This window comes from Larus michahellis, chromosome 6 (assembly GCF_964199755.1).
Source record: "Larus michahellis chromosome 6, bLarMic1.1, whole genome shotgun sequence".
Taxonomy (NCBI): domain Eukaryota; kingdom Metazoa; phylum Chordata; class Aves; order Charadriiformes; family Laridae; genus Larus; species Larus michahellis.
Window position 1 is genome coordinate 40,575,753 of NC_133901.1, and position 20,137 is coordinate 40,595,889.

Below are 20,137 nucleotides of genomic sequence, written 5' to 3' on the forward strand. Positions count from 1 at the left end.
TGTTGAAGGACTTGAGATTAGAGTAACAGCCTGGGTGTTCTTAAAAGCATCTAAAAGACGTATTGATTAAACTATCTTTTTCTATTTTCATGGGAAAAAATCCTAGTTTATGTTTTTCCTCATGACGGCTGTTGTGATTTCTGTGCTCAGGTAATTGATTGGTTAACAAACCCAACACCTTGCAGGTGTACATGGAAGCACTGCCTACTTCTCCCATCATGTGATGCTACTTTTAACTGAGTGATTGCAAAACAGTGAAATCCTTTACAACCTCTGTAGGAAAATAATGATACTGTCTATTTAAATGTCTTAAAGCTGCATAATCCATAATTGTTCCCTTACTGTGTGATTTCAGTCGGTTTGTCTTAGCATACTTTAAAATGCATATCCTGCCTGTGAAGTGTTTGGCCAAAGTGTCTGTTTTGTTAAGGAATGGCACATGAATTGAGTGGTGGTTTCTGTCGGTTGTTCACAATACCTGTTCAGTAATGAACTTGCAGTCCTCTGTTGAAGATACATTGTCTGGTGACATAGGTGTATTATTAACCGCCTTCTCATTCCCTTTCCTTCCCCCCCAAATGTTTGACAGCAACTAATATAAATGTGATTGTGATGTTGCTTCACTCAGAGAAATCCATTGTGAAAGGATCTAAACATTCCCCAGTGATGTTTACAGTGCCGATGTCGCAGCTCTGATTTTGGGCATGAGCACCAGAAAGTGAAGCTCATGAGAAACAACCTCTTGCGTTTCACAGGAGCTGCATCAACAGAGAGCCAGGGAGAGCTTTGAAAAGTTTGGGACTTAGTTTGAAGTTTAAAACCTACGTGCCTGCGCAGTTCCTGCTGCAGTCAATAGCTGTTGCATGCATTTGGATAGCTGGACTGTTTCTGAACTGACTTTGCCCCTTTAAATCCCTTGAGCCAAATCCGAACTTTGACTGTGCTAATGCCCATTAAAAGTCAGCACTGCTGTGTGTGCTGCAGGCAGGTTGGATCACCTACATCCTGGGATAAACGAGCAGGGAGAACTCTCCTTAGCAGAAGTCATCACTATTTTTTCATGTAGGCAACTGTTTCAGAAGATTTACATTAAAAATGAGCTACATATGAATCCTTTAAAGTTATCTATTAATTATACTTTAAATGATAAAGGATTGTGCAGCTTTGGCAATTTCAAAAACATTTTTACAGTAACAGTGCTAACTGTTTAAAATGACTGTAGCTCTCTTAAGGACTTAACGCCCGTAGGAAATTAAGGGCAGTGAGCAGATGTAGGGTTAAAAATAATATGGTTCCTTTTTCTCTAGCCCTGTCATAGTGGAAATCCCGCACTTTGGATCAATGCGAGGAAAAGAAAGAGAACTAATCGTACTGCGAAGTGAAAATGGTGAAACGTGGAAGGAGCACCAGTATGACAGCAAACATGAAGACTTAACCGAAATACTCAATGGCATGGATGAAGGTAAACATTTTCTCAAAGCTTCAGCAAGCCTTACCTTTGTGCAGGCTTGCTAAGATGAGCAGACTAAAGCAACTTCAAGTAAATTAGCGCAGGGAATATCTCACTTTAGGGAATACAGTGTATGTTATATATTAAACTAATGGAAAGAGTGTAAAGAGAAATTGTTCAGCAGTGGCCTGGAGACATCCCGAAATCAGTGGTAAGTTTTGGTCTGAAGTCTTGCCAAGTTTAAGGAAAGATGCACAGTTGCTTTACAGCATGAAGTGGAGAATAACATCCCAGCTGGAGGTAAGCCTGTTTCTGTTGCTCAGGCAGGGCCATGTGAAGGTCATTCCAAACCAAGGGTGAAATGGAAATATCAGTTCTATTAGACTTTCCCACAAATGCAGACTTTAGCCTGTAGGCCATTCTTCTTTGAAATGGTATTGTTAGAGATTGCCTCCCACAAATACACAACCTGCCTTCCTGATGCCCGTCTGGGAAGTCTGGCTCCCTTGTTTTGCTTGGACGTTGCTGTTCATGTGAGAGTTGCTTAAGATGAGAGGACTCAGCTGTACACAGTTCGTCAGAAGATGCTGTGACAGATGGTCCCTGCGGACACATCACAGGCAATGCCAATCTGGGGCCGCGGTGAGCCCTTGGCACCACTGCTTTCTTTTCCTAGCAAGTATTTTTTCATTACTTATGCTGATAAACCATTGCTCGAGATCTTTGCACCTGAGTGTGAATGAAATTGCTTGTGGTTTGGACTTTGGTTTTCCATAAGGATTTATCCATGGGATTTTCTCTGGATAGCCTCCTACAGAAAGTCAGTGTGGTGGGGTACCAGCTGCAGGAGAGTTCTTTCATTATCAGCAAACGCATTTGAAGCAAAATGGCTTTTTGCCATGGGGGATGGCAGCTATGAGGGGTATCTGTGAGCAGGGTCTGCCTTTGATCTTGGCCTCTCCTTCTTTGAAGAGGGCAGCCTCAGCAAAAGGCGTGCTTTGAGAACATGGAAGGAGAGTAGTGCTATTGTGAGGGGCTCCCTGGACATCTGAGATTTGGCATTTTTACTGATTTCCTGGTTATCTGGGAATGGGAACAGCAGAATGGGCTTGTGTAGTATTTTCACTTCAAAGTGCTTGAACTGCACATGAGCTTGTAAAAATGCAGAGCAACGGCAAAGATCTGCTTGTTGCATGTTGATGATCTATTGTAGCTATTTATTTTGAAATAAATATAATAGAACCAATCACGCAATAGGGCAGAAGCACTACAAACGTTGGGTCAGTGGGTTTGAAAAAATACATGACAGAGGGCTACCTAAAAGCAGTGGAACAAGCAAAAGGTTGAGCATGGCCCAGGATGGTATTGCTTGGGGGAGAATTGCTTCAGGATCGAAGGCAGTAGTTACAGCCTTTCTGAAAGAAAAGTCTCACTCTTTCCTTCTCTGCACGCTAGCATGAGATAGGAAGTAATGATTTGGCATTTGGTTGAAGTATCGGTGCCTTGTCAGTGGTGAGGTGAGATTCAGAACGGATCAGCAGCTCGCTTATTTTCTTCATGTGCTTTCCAAACTGAACTTAGTTCAAATTTGGAATAGGAAATCTGGGCATAAAAACACACTTCTAAAGTGCTCCAACTTGCATCACTTATGAAAGAGCTCTCCAGAGGTGCCGTATGGATAAATTCACATTTTACAGAGAAGAGAGCTCAATAAATAAAAACACCTTGAGAGAAGTGGGCACGAAGCCCTCAGTACTTAGAGCCTAACATAATAAGCCTCACAATTTGGAGCCAAGCAACTGGAGTTGGAGTACAACTTTCTGATCTGCTGAGGGTTTCAGGTGGCTCTTCCCTTCTGGGGGAAGTGCTGTTTGAGGTTAGCGGGTGTATGTACAGCCAGTGAATCACAGAAAGTATGATGGACACTTGACTATTCCCTTAGAGTGAAAGTATTTGGCACCATAAAAGCCAAGCCGCAGAAATGCCATTTACCAATCCAGGCAATCATTTATGAGGGGGAAAGGAGGAAAAATACTGTAGACCCACCCAGAGCATTGTGTTGATTATTTATTCAGTTCCTTTTAGGTTAATCCTTTTCTAGTTAGGAAAATAAAACAAAACTGCATTAAAATAGTACAAGGGCCTTGACAAAATTCTTCTCCAGTTAAATGATACCTTTGCTGTGTAAAAGGTCTTCTAAGCAAAGACATAAAAATAAAAAAAATGCAGAATTAAAAGCTTTTTTTTTTTAAATCTGAACTTTTACTGGTTTGTTACAAAATACCCCAATTAGACCTGGCTCTGAAGCACTATCTTGCATCTCAGAAGCCATAACTTTGGAGGAAGTTTTATTCCAGGTATGAACTCTGGAGGCAGAAGCAATCTTTAATTGAAATAGAAAGCAGCCACATTGTCAGTCATTTCCAGAAGTTTAGTGTGGCGTTGCAAGAAAATTCATCTGCGCAGTCATGTCTGAATGCCATGACATGCTGCAGGAGTGCCTGTTTTTCTATTGAAAAGCAGCTGGTCCATTTTGTGTTAGACCTGCTGTGATTCACTACTTTCCTATTTGTGTCGTGAAAGGAGGGCAATCAGATTTGTATTCCCAGCTCCTTCATATGCTGAATTTTTAAAGATGCAGTCTGCTTCTCTGTTTTGTTTTTCCTGTTTCGCTCTCCCGCTTAGCTAGCGGGGGATGAGAGCGAAGACATCTTTGCTCTTCGCCCTCTCTGGGGATGGCTGAAAACCTGCCTGTTCTTTACTGGAAGCAGCACCATCTGCTGGAAAACCTCATCTCAGACTCAGAGTAATCCAGAGCAGGAGGCAACCCTTCAGGGCACTAAACGCAGGATTAAATAATAGGAGAACTTTGCTTTTATTATCATGAAAGAACAATGAACCATGAAGTAGAGAGTCAGTTTTTCCTTTGGTGCCATCAGGTTTCTGCTTAAATAGCTTTTATTCTAAAGATGGTGCTGTAATTAGGCAAATATAGGGCTGAGGGAATACAGGGAACTTGGCATTTTTAGGCAGAGGAGGAGTTTGGTTCCAAACACAAGAGTAGTATTTTACAGCTCTTGGCAATATTACATTTATTTAAACTTGAATCAAGTAATATTTTTTTTTTAATTATTTATTTATTTAGGAAGAAGCTCTCTGTCTTGTAATTGGTAAATAGGTTACATTTTCAGACAACCTCCTTTTAGGTATAACTTGTGTTTGCTTTTTACATTCCTTCAGCCTTTACAAGTACCTGTAGACAAATTGTGGGCATAAATGCACACTCTGGGGTAGCTCATCTTTTGAAAGGCATTTGCAAACTGGTGAGTGAGCCAAGAAATGCAAATATTTGTGGCCACAATATGCTTACAGCTGCACAGTGTGGTTTCAGATGGGAAGCAGGAGTTTTTACATAACTACTTCTTTGAATCTACAGATCAAACTAGAGTGTGACCCTGTTTATGCTTGAAGTTTAAAATACCACCGTAAATCACTCTGCAGTGATTTTGCCACATTTCCGAGAAAAGTTTTTAAACATATTGCTGTTAAATTTCATGTTGTGAATGGCAAGATACGAGACTGTGCAAAAACAGACAAAGAGCATGTAAAGGACATTGCCTTATTTGAGGATGAGACTTCCTTGTGGCACTGGGAGCATCTAGTTACATACGCGAAATAGTGAAGCTGGGAGGGTGGGTCTGATTACCAGCATTTTTAAGACAAGTTTCACTGCCTTCAGCTTCTCCTCGTCCCTTCCCATGTGCTCTTTCCACCTCCATCCATCTCCTGTACTTCTGTGAGCGCTGCCTCCTGGGTTCCCCACTTTTAGTGCAACGATTTTTTAACGGGCGCATCTGTGTACAGGGTGAAACTGGATTCCTGTGCTTATCCCACTTTCAGTCCCTGCACAGTGACAAGGTCAGCTCTGCTCTGCTCTAGCCTGTACTGCAGCAGGGTTGCAAAACTCAAAGAGCTGTTCAGTCTGCTAAGTACAGGTGAGGTTTGCTTTTTCAGTGCCTGCAAAACTCCTTTTAAGGCCCTGGTAAGGGCAATCAGATACCAGATCACACAAAGACACCTTGAAGCTCATGAAACAGACAGGTGTGCTGTGACTTCTCTTATTCCATTTCCGGTCAGAAGACTCCTGCTCTGCGTTACTTTACCTGAAAGTAAAAAAGAAAGGTGTTAGACATGGGGTGAATTTGACCCACAACTGCCTCTCACCTGAGAAAACTGGTGTGATTGCTTTTCTTGACCTGAGCCACCCTATGTGAGGTCCCTCTCTGACCTTGGAGGACGTGGCTGGGTTGCTCTTCTGCTGTCCAGGAACTTTAACGTAATGCTCATGTGGCAGCATGGACCAGAGGGTGGGGAGGAGTGATCTTCCTTTCCTCTCTCCTTTCCTTCTCTCCATCTCGTCTCTCCTCCATCACTCCCACCAGCCAGTTTAGGATAAGTGTATCATACACTTGGGCTGCAGGGAAGACGTATATGCACTGAGTATTCACAATATCTTTCTCTTGACCTACTAAAACTTAATGGCAATAGGTGTTCTTTGTACTGTTAGCACAAATCTGGGAGACAATGATATTGGGACACTCTTCCTAATTCTGCCACTAACCTTTCTGCTTTGCCATCCCTATCTGTAAGGTGAGGTGTATAGCATACTTCTCTGTGGTTAAAAAAAAACCCACACAAAACCCAACCAACCAACCAAAAAAATCCTTTGAGGTTTTTAATTGAAACACATTACATAGGAATGAAGTGTCAGCAACTGAGGAAAATAGTAATGATGATAGCTCTTTCTGTAAAAGGCATGAGGTGTGTTCAGGAAACGTGACCTCTCCCAGGACTAGTTTTCCCTGTTTCATTAATTCTGTCATGCTAACGCTGCATTTCTCATGGCAGCTAGAGAGGTGGTTTGATTGCTCATCATCTGTTTTGTTTTGTTTTTGTTTTTTTGTTCTGTTAGAGGGCAACTTCATATAGAAGCTTACATATGTATTATCCAAACATAATCTCCCTATATGTAGTCCAACTCCTCTCCATGCCTGACTGCTGTCTGCCACTCTAATCTTCACGTCATCTTCCTCGTCTAAAGGAGAGCACCTGCCAGGCTCAAAGGATTTTGAAATGTTCTTATATAAACCACTAATTTTCTACTTCAGGAGGATTTTAATTATCCTTCATCCCTGTGAGCATTTTACAGTGGTTTAGTCTCTAGCAACAAACAGGAGAATGCATAGGATTTACCAGTCAAGATTATACCTCCCTGGGAGTTTAAGAATCCAGTTTGTCTCTTGCACAGATCATTGCTTCCAAAGACAGAATACCTAATTCATTAGAGGGCTTCAGATATCAATCTCAGAGTCAAAGTAAATGGAAGCTGACATTATGATAAGGAATTATCCTCTTCTGGTAGCTACATATGATCCACAGCAACACTGTGCAATTAATCCAAATTACCTGCTGAAAGTTTTAAAATGGAAAACTGACATTTTACCAAATTTATATTCTAATTCTTTTGGAGCTGTAATTGAGCTTACATGTTCAGAGGAGGAAAATGTCTCAGTCACATAAAACAAAGAATTATACAAGTGTCTTTTGTCTTGGTACCATTTCTAGTTCTTCTGCTTTCTCTTGCTGCATCTGATGGAAATGTCATTTTTCAAGGAACAAACTTTCTCCTTTAGGAATGCAGTGGCCTTTTTAAGGAGGCAAATAAGAGTGGAAACTTGTGGAGTGCTGGAATGAAACACAGTTACAATAGCTAAAAAGGCTGAGTGCAAGAAATTCCAGGAAAAATTTGTGATAGTTGTGTAATTATCTCCATTTGTGAGTAGTGTTTATATCACAGGGATTTCACTAGTGCTTATATATACACCCACACACATATAGTTGCGTAATTACTTATATTTCTGACATATCACAGAGTTTTTCTCAGTGCATATATGTCTGTCATCTACTTAGTTAATATGGGTAGATACTCTATGCACCTTTCTGAGCCCTGGTGACCCTACAAGCTGGGAATGTGGCCAAGACCACTAACTGTTGATGACCTGTTTCTGTTCCAGTTATCTGTGAGGAGGATGCATTAAGTGTCTCTAGGAACTGAAGAGTACAATGCATTTATTTTGGGGCAGATACCCAAATGGCTGAAAGCCTGATGTGGGAAGGGATCCTTGCTACGGTTTCATTGGTAGTGCTGGCAGACAGAGCTCTCTCACATCCACAATTTACTAGAGAGCTCAGTGTCTGCTCAGGATTGTATGGATGCCAGTCTGTGAGATAACTTTCTCAAGTGTCTCAGCTGAGCAAACTCTGGATTTTGCACACTTGGTGTGACGTTAGATAGTTCATGAACTGTGATTTCTTGTGGTTTTCTGCGTGTTGGAGCTATGTGAGGGAAGAGGCTGGAAATAAATGTCTTTTGAAGATGTGTACAGAAAGATCAGTGCACTTGTGTGCTTCCAAATGTAGATGAGAGAGGAAAGAAGTTTGACTGTCTCCTCCAGACCTCCTAGGACTGCCATGCCGTGTGACAAACCTGCCATCCTGCGGCAGCTACTGCTGCAGAGACTGTCATACCCTAGTGCTTAGGTGTCCTGGAGATCTGTCTGTCTGGTGCTGTTGGACCTCATTGTCACGGTTTATGCAAAAGTTCACAGAACAAAACAAAGCTTGATAATTAATAGTAATGAATATTATTTTTTTTCTCCTATAGTAAATAAATAAATAAATAAAACTTCTCAAGCATTTTAAGGCACATTCAAAACCCGCACACTCACTCACAGATGTGTCTGGTATGAACCTGGGCAGGTAATGCCAGAATGTTTTAACTGTCTTCTCCCACCAGAGCTGGACAGCATTGAGGAGCTAGAGAAGAAGCGTATCTGCAGGATCGTCACAAAGGATTTCCCTCAGTACTTTGCAGTGGTTTCACGAATCAAGCAGGAGAGTAACCAAATCGGCCCGGAGGGCGGGGTGCTGAGCAGCACAACAGTGCCGCGCGTCCAGGCGTCCTTCCCCGAGGGTGCTCTAACCAAAAGAATCCGTGTGGGGCTCCAGGTAAAGCTGCCCTCGTGTTCATATCTGCAGCATCTACAAGGGCATCGTTGGTCTTAATGTGTGAGGCTTGCAGCTAAGGAGCCTGCTGCTCCTCAGTAGTGGGTCACAAGGTGGGTGGTATTCACATCTGAGACCTGCCTGGGCACCCTTTCTGCCTTTCACTGTCCCTCTGGTATGAGCGATGCACAGGTCTCCTCCCCATGGCAAAAGCCCAGCTCCCCTTTTATCGTCACCTTGAATACTGCTTAGCATAGAATCATAGAATGGTTTGGGTTGGAAGGGACCTTGAAGATCATCTAGTTCCAACCCCCCTGCCGTGGGCAGGGACACCTCCCACTAGACCAGGTTGCTCAAAGCCTCATCCAGCCTGGCCTTGAACACCTCCCGGGATGGGGCATCCACAACTTCTCTGGGCAACCTGTTCCAGTGTCTCACCACCCTCACAGTAAAGAATTTCTTTCTAATATGTAATCTAAATCTCCCCTCTTTCAGTTAAAAACTGTTACCCCTCATCCTGTTGCTACACTCCCTCATAAAGAGTCCCACCCCATCTTTCCTGCCTCTGAAGAACTGAGAGAAAAGCAAAGGCCTGGAGCCACCACAGCCTCAGTGGTATTGTCTGCCATCTTCCCTAGGGCTGTGGCTGCCGGCAGCTATGAGCTGCACAGTCACTGTGCAGTCCCAGCCTCCCGTGGACAAGTAGCGGCTTGTGATTGGTGTCACTGGGCCGCCCTTTGCCATAGGAATGTGTTTGGTAAGGAGTTTATGCAGCTGTTTGCCAGCTGCTTCTGGGTCAAAGGCCTCCCATATATACATCTGTGGTTTGTAGCTTAGGACACTCACCGTTGGCATTTCCAGCAATGGATAGAATCTGGGAAGAGCAAATAGCTTAAACTCTCCTTAAACAAACTGCACAAAAAGTGGAGAAACATTCCGTAGGAGGTATCTTTTTTCTTTGAGTTATGTTAATTATCACTTAAAATTACTTAATAACCTGACATATCTGATGGGTTTATGAAACAGGGATGCTGGTTTGGATTCCAGTGCTTGGAATTCACACTGGAACATTTCTCATCTGTTAATAATATTTCACATCTAAAGGTGATTAATCTTGAGAAAATGGAAGCTCTGCTATTACGGTTATAGAGCTGCCTTTCCAGAGCTCTGTAGTGTGAAGGAAGCACATCTCCATATGCAGTCTTGTCACTGCTGAGATTGCAACGTGGCTACCATTGTGCAGTTCAAACAGTGCAGCAAGTCACTGCTCAGCCTGATTGAAGCAGACCTGGAAGTTTAAAAAAGAAAAAAGGCAAATGCACGCAAAACTCCAGGTTTCCCATAAGATGTCTGTCACTTTTGAGTTCAGGTCTTACCTGACAAAAACTACAAAAATTCTATAGCATTTCTTGCTATATTGGCTATTTTTCCTTTCTTCCCAGGTAGTTAGGAAACCTTTGAAGGTACAAAATGGAGGAAGAAAGTCTGAAATTTGCTTATAGTTCTGATATAGCTTAATGCGTTCTGTATGAATTTGACCCAAACCAGTATTTCTTTCCTAATAATCAATAGTGGAATAGCATGGGAAGCACTGAGGACAGAGGTCAGTTGGAGTATGCGGTGTTCCTCAGGAGCACGGATGTGTGTTTGGCAGAGATGTGAGAATTGTTCAGCATCTCCAAGACAAGAGTGTCTTGTCCTCACTTCTCAAGGCTCTGTGAGCAAAATAGGCCTCTTTTTGCATTTTAAATTTGTATTTAATATCACCCATCACTGTAAATTAAAAATAAAACCAAACATGCTCTAAAAGTCTCTTAGCAAATACAGCAGGCAACCTTCTGAGATTTATAGTTTTGCTCTCCAAGTTAGCTGTTAGGAAATCACAAGTGGGTTCTTGAGAAAAATACTAAGCATGGATTGTACTAATAATCACCCTGGAGAGCTGTAGGAGAAGGCTGCCTGGGAAAAAAAAAAAAAAAGGAAATAAAATTCTACAGAAAATAAAGGAAAGTTGAGTTATCTCTTGGAAAACAGTTCGACATGTCTACAACCAAATTGTGGCTCTAGTTTAAATACTTTCCCTGTGTTGACAGGCTCAACCAGTTCCAGAGGAGATTGTCAAAAAAATCCTTGGAAACAAAGCAACTTTCAGTCCCATTGTCACTGTGGAGCCAAGAAGAAGAAAATTTCATAAGCCAATAACCATGACAATTCCTGTGCCGCCTCCGTCAGGAGAAGGTGTAACCAATGGGTACAAAGGAGACACGACGCCCAGCCTTCGACTTTTATGTAGCATTACAGGTTAGAGAAAATCATCCTCTCTGCAAAGGTTTCTGTGACAGCAATGCCTCTGTGCTCGCTCTCGTAACTGTACAACTCATGCTTTCCAGTAAGGGAACATTGGTGTGCTTGGTCCAGTAGAGTTCAGATCAGTTCTCCTGAGCAAAGCCAGCTGAGGTCATTTGAAAGGCTCCCACTGATTCCCTGGGCCTTGAATCTGGTCTCATGTCGTTGTAAAAGAATTCTGCCAACAGTTATTAAATGCTATTTTATATTTAGCCAGTACAAAGAATTTCAGCCTTGGCTATTAAACGTAATTGTCAGTAGTTTGCAGAAATAATTGTGTCCTAGCTGATATCAAGGCAGAGTTTGCTATTGACCTGTAGTTATGTATTTTGCTTACATCAGCGTCGTTTTCTGGTGCATAGTGTATGATGTAATTAATATACAACACCTAGCTCAGCTGATGGACAACATTATTGTCTAGGTTCTCCTTTTATGTGTAAGCAGAATAACTTAAGATAGAGATATTCTTAGTCTGTATAGGCTTGGTGTTTGAAAGAAAATCTCTATGGTTTATCTTTACGTAGGAGGTACTTCACCTGCGCAGTGGGAGGATATCACAGGCACCACTCCGCTGACGTTCTCAAATGACTGTGTCTCGTTCACAACCAACGTTTCAGCCAGGTATGGTAACAGAGCTTGCCAAATGCACCCAGGGAGTAGTTTTGCTTAACAAAGCGCATAGTTGTGGGGTTGTTTTTTGGCTTTCTGGAAGTCTTTTGCAAGACTGATGAAGCAGTAATGGACCAGATGCTTCTTTGTCATTATGTATCAGCATCCCACACATCCGGGGTTGCACATGAAGCTTTGTCCCGGCCTTTTCTGCTGCAGTGGTGTCTCCTGGCAATCACACATGCTGTTTCTCTAAAGGCTGTAGTACCACACAGGGGTTTGTTTTTCTGCAAACAGCAACAGAAATAGAAAATTTAAAATGCTCACTTAATAAAAAAAAAGAAACTGGTGAGATTCATAAAAACAGATTTTTTTAAAAAAGTTAGAGACATTAAGTTTCTGGCTGCGGGCTTTTTGGTTGAAAATCACATAAAATTACTTTCACAAAAATATCATTTGCCAAAAAATCATGGTTTGAAATGAATTTTCATGGACTTAGTGGACTTAGATGCTGATTAGAGACATTCAACAGGATCTGTTACAAATCATACATCCGAGTGGAGAAAATTCATGGTATGCCAGGTAAAGCATTTATCATTCATTGCATCACATTTGCACTTATAAAAAGCCTTATAAAGAAAGAGAATTGCTGAAAGAACCAAATAGATCAGGGGCTGAAATAATGTGGAAAAGACTCATAAAACCTACATATTAAAATATTTATAACTTGTATCAAAATTATCATCAACCTCGCAATCAAAAAATGATAAAATAACAGTGTAACATCTGTGTCTCTGGGAAACTTCACTTTGGGTGTATTAGGTTTCAGCCTATATGGGAGATGTGATTTTGCTGTATATGTGTGTTATCAAGGAGGTTGTTTTAGCAAATCAGGTGAACAGTGAAGGACCAGCTCATTACAATATATGTGGTGTGTGGTCACAAGAAATAGAGTTTCCCCGCTTTGGCTTCAAATGAGGCTTAAAATAGACAGTTTTATGAGATACCAGTGTGAGAAGGGTCAAATAAGTACATCGGCATTTCACTGCCCTTTTTCGGATGGTTAAAGCTCCACTGAAAGTAGAAGGAAAATTACAGCTTTGGGAAGTCTGCAAGGACAATACGCATGCAAAATGGCCAAGGATCACAGGGCATGGTTTCTCTTTAAAGGCTTAAACAACGTTTGAGCATAATGAAGAGTTGATTTAATGGTTTGCTTTTTCACACCCAGATTTTGGCTCGCAGACTGCCATCAAGTACTAGAGACTGTTGGGCTGGCAACACAGCTTTATAGAGAATTAATATGCGTTCCTTATATGGCAAAGTTTGTGATATTTGCCAAAATGAATGACCCTGTGGAATCCAATTTGCGTTGCTTCTGCATGACTGATGACAAAGTGGACAAAACTTTGGAGCAACAAGAGAACTTTGAAGAAGTTGCAAGAAGCAAAGATATTGAGGTATATTTCTTACAGTTGGCTTCCTCCTTGTAAATAGATAATGTGTTTTCCAAGTGGCAACAGATCCTGCAAAAGCTGCTATAAACCTAGTTAAATAGAAGTTCACAGCAAGGCTGTGTCAAAAAATTTCTTGAAAGGTGACCGAAAAAGGACAAGGCAAGGGGAGCATGAGGACTTGTCTCCAAATGGATGCCCCAGGCCAGTCTGCAGTGGGTTTTGCACACACTGCTGTTGCGTAGCCCCAGTTGGGATTTGCAGACGGCTGACCTGGAAGTCCTTCTCATTGACCCCACAGATACAGTCATGAGTAGAGATGGTTTGTGGTGAATACATAGTCACCAACCCAGAGTTTCTCGAAGGAAATCTACACAGTCTTACTAAGGAAAGCCACTCACGTAGCTCACAGTTTCCCGAAACTGCCTGCACTCGTAATACCTTGCCATGATGCAATAATGGACAGTGATGTTCTAATTTGCTGTTGAATTTTATCTGAGTGGGGACTTGTGCTAAATTCAGGAACTATGATGGGGGAAATCATGATATACTTGTGTGCATGCGTGTACTATGAAAAGAAGTTTTATTGACTTTTATTTTTTGCTTTGATAGGTTCTGGAAGGAAAACCTATTTACGTTGATTGCTATGGAAATCTGGCCCCTTTGACTAAAGGAGGACAGCAGCTTGTTTTTAATTTTTATGCTTTCAAAGAAAATAGACTGCCATTCTCTATCAAGGTAAAAAGCAAAAGAAGCCAAATATTTCTGCTGATGTTTCTGATTGGGTTTTTTTCCCTGGGTGGTAACACTTTTTCAGCCCAATAGGACTAACTCGCCTCCAGGTTGTAAGTGTCATTGTTTAATATGTGAATAACATGGAGAGAGTGCTTGCATGAAGCCACAAAAGAGCTGCTGGCAGAGCTGGGACCACAATACCTGTCATACGGATTCACAGGCTTTTATTAAAATCGTATCAGGTTAGACCTCCAGAATACTACCAGTAGATGACTGTTTCCCAGGGACTAAGCAGAGGAGATGCATTCAAAAACATACCGTACAGCAGAACAGCGTCCAAAAAAATGCGCACAGACTGTTCATCTCTAAATTACCATGAATGGATGCACACTTTCCTTAGCTTTATCATAGCTACCGTGCAAAAGAAGTTTTTAAGTATTTTCATGAGCACAAGTGCAAAACATGGCAGAAAAAAATGAAAGTGAGCAGAAAATGTCTCTCAGTATTATCCCAGTATAAAACTGTCTGATTGGACTCACCAGACATCTTATTTTTGCAGGGATTTACCACCAGAGAGCTTCAGGCTGATCTAGCTCTTTCATGTTACCACCTTTTCTCCGTCAGCACGTCAGCTCAGCTCCAGCTCAGTGACATTGATCTTTACCCAATAGGTAGCTTCTTGTGGAAAGAAGCTCTGAGCAACCCCCAGGAAACCTCCTCTAGGTATCTGAGTTACTACACGTTACTACACTGTACTAAAATTTCTTTTCTAGGTAAGAGACACCAGCCAGGAACCTTGTGGTCGACTATCATTTTTGAAAGAACCAAAGACTACAAAAGGACTGCCACAAACAGCTGTTTGCAACTTGAATATCACTCTGCCAGCACACAAAAAGGTATTTGTTAGGAAAAGTAAACATTATCCTTAGGGTTGGTTTGGATTTATTTTTGCTCCTTTAGTTCTTGTCTTTTTTTTTTTCCCTGCTAGTGATAAAGAAACCCTGTGAAATGCCAGTAATGAGAATGCTTTGGAATATGATAAAGGCTTTTTAAATTTCTGTTTTATTGGTTTCCTGTATGTAGAACGCTTTTAAAGTCTCTTGTTACTGTGGTGTCAAGTTCCTATAATTTTTATGATTCTGTTTACAGCTCATGCTTCAGCCTGCAAGTCATAGGTTTATGCTTTCAGTAATGTCACGTGTTGATTTGCATTGGATGTGAGATTATGTTTTTTTCTTTTGTGTTGACATTTTGGATTTGCTTTGCCTTATAAATCAGCTTGCATTTTGTGCTCCCAATTTGGTCCTTTTCATATCCTGATATTCTTTTCCCTGCTGTCCATTATAATATTCCTTGTCTCTGCAATGCATCTTGGGACCAAAAGGAAACAGAGTCAGATCAAGATGATGAGGTAATATAAACAATGTCTTCTGTTTTTATTTCCTTCAGACTTAGTGAAGAAAAGTAATATGTTATAGAAAAACAAACAACTATTTTTAACTATGGCATTGAAATGGTACCCGCAGAATAACCATCTCCTCAACATCTGATAGTCTGTTGCAAAACAGCAGAAGTGCACAAATGTGGAAAAAACATGATCATAGATATTATGAAATTAAACCAAGCATTGAATGATAGCAGTCCAAAATTTAACTAATTTTCTTCTGAAAAAGGATATAATTATAAAATTCAGACCAAGTCCATTTTTGGCGAAGCCAAGGAGAGTGTGGTGGATGTGATTTTACCTCTCGAAGCAGTGCTGCCAATAACTTGTATTTCTGTGAAGGAAAGAAGTACTGGTGAGGCCACAATAGTGGCCTATATATTTTACTCCTGATAATAAACTCGATTCCTTTGAAAAAGCAAAATAGCCAAGGGCAATTCTTAAATATTGTGTACAAATCTATTTTCAAATAAACCTCAGAGATTTGCAGCTTAGAAGTCCACTGTTTACCAGGCACTGCAACGTTAGATTGTCAGGAAATTGAGTGGGTTTTTACTCATTAGAGGTAGTAATAAATGAGATTACCTTATAAAACAAACTACATAGATGTATCCCTTTTACATAGCAGCAACGTCGTCTTCTCTTCCTGGTGGCAAATAAATAGCAGTGGCCACCCGCTGATGAAAATAATAATAAAAAAACCACCACCAAAACACTTCTTACATGTTAAAAAATAATAATAGCACCCGTATCTCTTCGTCACCACGGGATTTTTTCCCAGTGAGCTATTATATAGCTATAACAATAGTTTTCTTTCTAAACAAACCGTATTTTTAGCCACATAATCAAGTGAGCTGATCTCTGAAGGACTTTTAAAATTAACACATCACAGTAGCAGCCATGCCACTGAATGCAGCTATTTAGGATGCAATTTATTAGTTAGCAATAGTAGCCTGCTTCCTAATCTGCATCTTTGCATTTTGTGCCTATTAAAAAAAAATTCCCTCCCACGCCTTTTTTGTCCTTAATGTATTCACTTTAAAGCCAGTGTACATTGTGGTGTATGTGCTTTCAGGACAAATTAATTTGGGGACAAATATTTGATCGGTTTAAGCTGTACTCTTATGAATGTTTTATGTCTGTATCTGTAGTCTTTTGTGTTGATCTCCTGTTTCTAGCCAAAGGTGGTTTATTTTTCAGAGAATGAATAATATCGTACCATTTCTAGTAGTGTGAAGCAGTTTATTAAGTGATAATGGGATAACATAGTATTGAGATACATTAAGACAGGACCATGAGCTACATCTGCTATCTAAGCTCTTCCACCTCATAAGCAGAGACACTGGCAGCAGGGTTGAACCCATGGGGTTGTCTCTTAGGGTTGCGGTCCCTTCCCTGCTTGCTCCAGAAGGGTGGTCATTCACAGCAGGTTTCTGCCATCTCCGATAGCCACGCTCCCTGCTCCACAGTGCCTGACACTCATTACATGGCAGACAGGAATGGAGACCGGCCCTGCCCATTCCCTGCCTGCTTGCCCAAATTTGGCTTCAGCATGCCTTCCTGAAGCTGAACGGAAACATCCGTTCTCCCTTGTGGGGATGTGTACCGCAAAACGCGGCCCATCACGCTGAGGTTTGGTGATTGCTCTGTTCAAATGGGGGACGGTGATACTAAAGGCACTAAACAGTATTATGTTTTGTTGCAGACGGAGAAAGCTGACCGGCGCCAGAACTTTGTCTCCCTTGCTTTACGTAAGCGCTACAGCTATCTGACTGAGCCTGGAATGAGTGAGTTGCTCTTACCAAAGTACTAAACCATATATACATGATTTTTCATAAGAAGAGACATTTTTTCTATAAACGTTGTATTTGGTGTCAGTTTGGAAAAAAAGAAAAAAGACAAAAACCACCTATCTAAAACAACACTCTTGGATGGCCTGTGAACTCTTGTGTTGTGAGAGCTTGAAGAATCCTGACTGGCAAATGACATGTGTTAGTTCAGTAAAAATATAATAATTTTTAAAAATGCCATGTAGCACCAGAGGAGTAGGACTAGGAGGAGTAGCGCAAATTGCTTTCAAAAACAGTCTGTTCCTCTTCCCTTTGAAAGATTAGAGAGAGCTGCTGTAGAAGGGAGTGATATGCAAAAGTTCAGCAAGGCTTGAGAATGCCATTGAGAAAAGCGCTTAAAATGTTTAAATGCTTAGCCAAAATGGACTCTCTTAAATTTTATATTTTCCCTCTTCTTTCTCCTCCCCTTCCCTTTCTCCTCTGTTCCCTGCAGATGCTTTTTATTCCCTGGCACCCCACATTGCTTCCTATTAAACTTATGTTTCCCTCACCCTCAACCAGACCTGTGGCATTCCTTTCCTTCCCTGTTAAATACAATAATGTATTTGGCTTGGCATTTCTTCCCTCACCTCTCCTGTCTGACTGCTATTGTTCCCCATTCCCAGGCTTTTTCTTGCCTTTTTTTCCCCTCGTGACTTCTCAGTTGCTACCCTGCAACAGACCCTTTGATATAATTCCATAAAATCCGTAGACAAACTTCATCGGGTCTTGGGAGTTCCCACTGGATGGCTGCTGTTTAATTATCCTATAAGATCTGTGGCTTCTTTGGATCAGATGTGCTCCAGAATATATTACACTTCTCAGGCCTGGAAGAAGACTTCAAGCATATAACATCTGAAGAAGCTATCAGATCTGCTGAGACATCTTGATGGACTGTTAAGGTATCGTCAAAGGCTTGATGGGAACTGAAAGAGAGGGAAAAGGAAGTTGCTTGATAGGAGTTTGATGACTGCGTATGTTGCTTACAATTAGTTTTTCAGGCCTCACTGGGGAAAAAAAAAAAGTAGTAGTCTAATTTATTCACCAAAGGTCCATTAAGTCTCGTTTACAAAAAGTTGGAGGGGAAAACAAGTTAAACCCACTTGAGCTGTACTCAAAAAAAGGTGGGTTAAGACAGTAGAAGTTCCTGACCATTCTTAATCCCTTTTGGCAATGGTTACTACTTAAGGCTGCGAGCTACCTAAAAAGGGTATGCTAAAATCATTGTGTTTGCCAGGCAAGATCACAGATAGTGGTTTGGCCATCAGCCTGAGTACCGCCTGCTGTGCACACGGAGCATGTAGTCAGCAGCTGTCACTACCACCTGCACCATGCTGGTGCAAGGGGAGGATGTGATCTTGGAGGTGCAGCTCTTCCAGAGAGCACAGACTGCCCGACACAGAGCCAGGACTGCTGCTGTGGCTGCTTTACACTGCAGGGTGTTTGCTCCAGTGATTGGATATGAGTCATGAACCTCTCCCAATTTCCAGTGAATTTGATGGCACAACTCCCGCAGTTTTGGTAGTAGCAGGGGTGGTTCTGTTTTATTCACACAAATTTGTGCGTGTGTGCACATGCACGCATACGGATTATTTTCCTCTGCACCTCTGGCAGTGCCACTGCAGAAGAGAGAGAGGCAGGTGGGATATTCCCCTGTCTCCCTGTCCCTACTCCTGTTCAGGGAAAGGGACCAAAGAGCCCCTCTGCTCTTCCCAGCCATGAGGTCCCCAGAGAAGAGGAGTGCTGTGGTGGTTAAACCTGCTCAGTCCTGGCTGTTTGGTTGCAGCTGAAGAGGAGCAGGGCTGAGCTGGGGCTGCTGGTGTGGGTTCACCCAGTGCTTTCAATTACCAGCTGCAAGTAAAGATGTGTAGTTTGGTGCACAGAAGGTAGTAACTAACATCTGTTTTCTGATAAAATCTTGGATGCGGAGTGATGGAAACTGTTAAGGCCAAGAGTGTCCAGTAGCCAAAAAGGGCTGTTACATAAAGCCACTCTTTAGAATATTACCCCACTCTAAAGCCTTGCATGGTTGCGGGGATTTCTTTGCTATTTCAAAATAGTAAAATTGCCCAGTTCCCTGCTATTTCAGTTATGTCATAGCTGCACACGCTGGTAAATTACTCAATTTTCTTTGTAGCGGTTCTTCTCAACTGCAATAAGGAGCACAGAAAAAGGCATCTTAAACACGTCCGAATCCGTGATTTAACAGGAGAAAGAGCGGTTAAGGGGGGAGCCTGTTGGTTTGATTGCCTCACTAGCCAGTTGTGATAGACCGTCTGATCACAGCGCAGTGGGGTCCCTCTAAAGACATTTCAAAACACAACTACTGAACAAGTTGTTTTGCTGTTAGTTCTTTTCAGAATGATTTTGGGGATTTTTTTTCTTGGACTTGGGACTGTATGAACTTTTGGTGAATGTTAGCAGCTGCTGCTAATTAATCTTCATAATGAAGTCTAGCTCATTTAATGAAGTACAGTATGTTTTCTTCTTTGGGGGGAAAAAGGAAGTATGTTTGTGCTTAAAAATAAAATTGCAAGGAAAAATGGATGTTTCTTGACATAGGCTGTGCCAGTCAGGCTTAGTACTCAAGCTCTCTTCAACCTAAATGTTCTCATACTGCAATAGCCATCCACATTGCCTTCTGGGCCTCGATTGGCTTCTAAGGGACCAGCACGATTCTCCTTGCACTGGATGTGGACCTGTGGTATACGGAATATTCACTATTCTATAAGAGTGCGTGTGTTTTAAGTTTAATAGTTTAGTATTAGCCTTGTTAAGCTTTCACTGTAAGTTACTGTCTGTCTATAAGACAGATCAAGCAGGTTTTACAAATTACTAGCGTAACTTCAGAGAAAGGTGTGTTGAAATAAGTTGTTTGGATATTTTACCTCCATTTCTAACTCCAACTCTGAAGAAAAAAAAAAAAAGCCCTCTAAGTTACTTTCAGTGTCCACTCTCTGAATGTTATTGCTGTATCAGAGGATATGTATGCTGTAATGGGATTCCCAGAAATACTGTCTTCTGGCATGAGTACCTCCTGTGATGCAAAATGTGGTTGATGATGATTTTGTTCAAAATGCCTATGAATAAGCTGAGTGTTCTGGGGGATGATAACAGTTAACAGGTTTGTCCTTGCCAGGAAGTTTTTGCATAATATAATGTTCTTTGACTGCTTTTCTAATGTTACCTTTTGAGAAATGTAAAG

General features: G+C 41.5%; 1 protein-coding gene across 6 annotated transcripts in view; it reads left to right on the forward strand.

The window, feature by feature from the left end:
* Positions 1-20,137, forward strand: part of ANK3 (ankyrin 3) — a 381,272-nt gene that overhangs the window by 325,510 nt on the left and 35,625 nt on the right. For all 6 annotated transcript variants that reach the window (XM_074592967.1, XM_074592968.1, XM_074592970.1 and 3 more), the window contains 8 exons: positions 1,308-1,462; positions 8,307-8,518; positions 10,609-10,816; positions 11,386-11,482; positions 12,702-12,930; positions 13,537-13,662; positions 14,433-14,555; positions 16,809-16,890. In XM_074592967.1, coding sequence (XP_074449068.1) covers positions 1,308-1,462; positions 8,307-8,518; positions 10,609-10,816; positions 11,386-11,482; positions 12,702-12,930; positions 13,537-13,662; positions 14,433-14,555; positions 16,809-16,890 — 1,232 coding nt within the window. The remainder of the gene's footprint in view (positions 1-1,307; positions 1,463-8,306; positions 8,519-10,608; positions 10,817-11,385; positions 11,483-12,701; positions 12,931-13,536; positions 13,663-14,432; positions 14,556-16,808; positions 16,891-20,137) is intronic.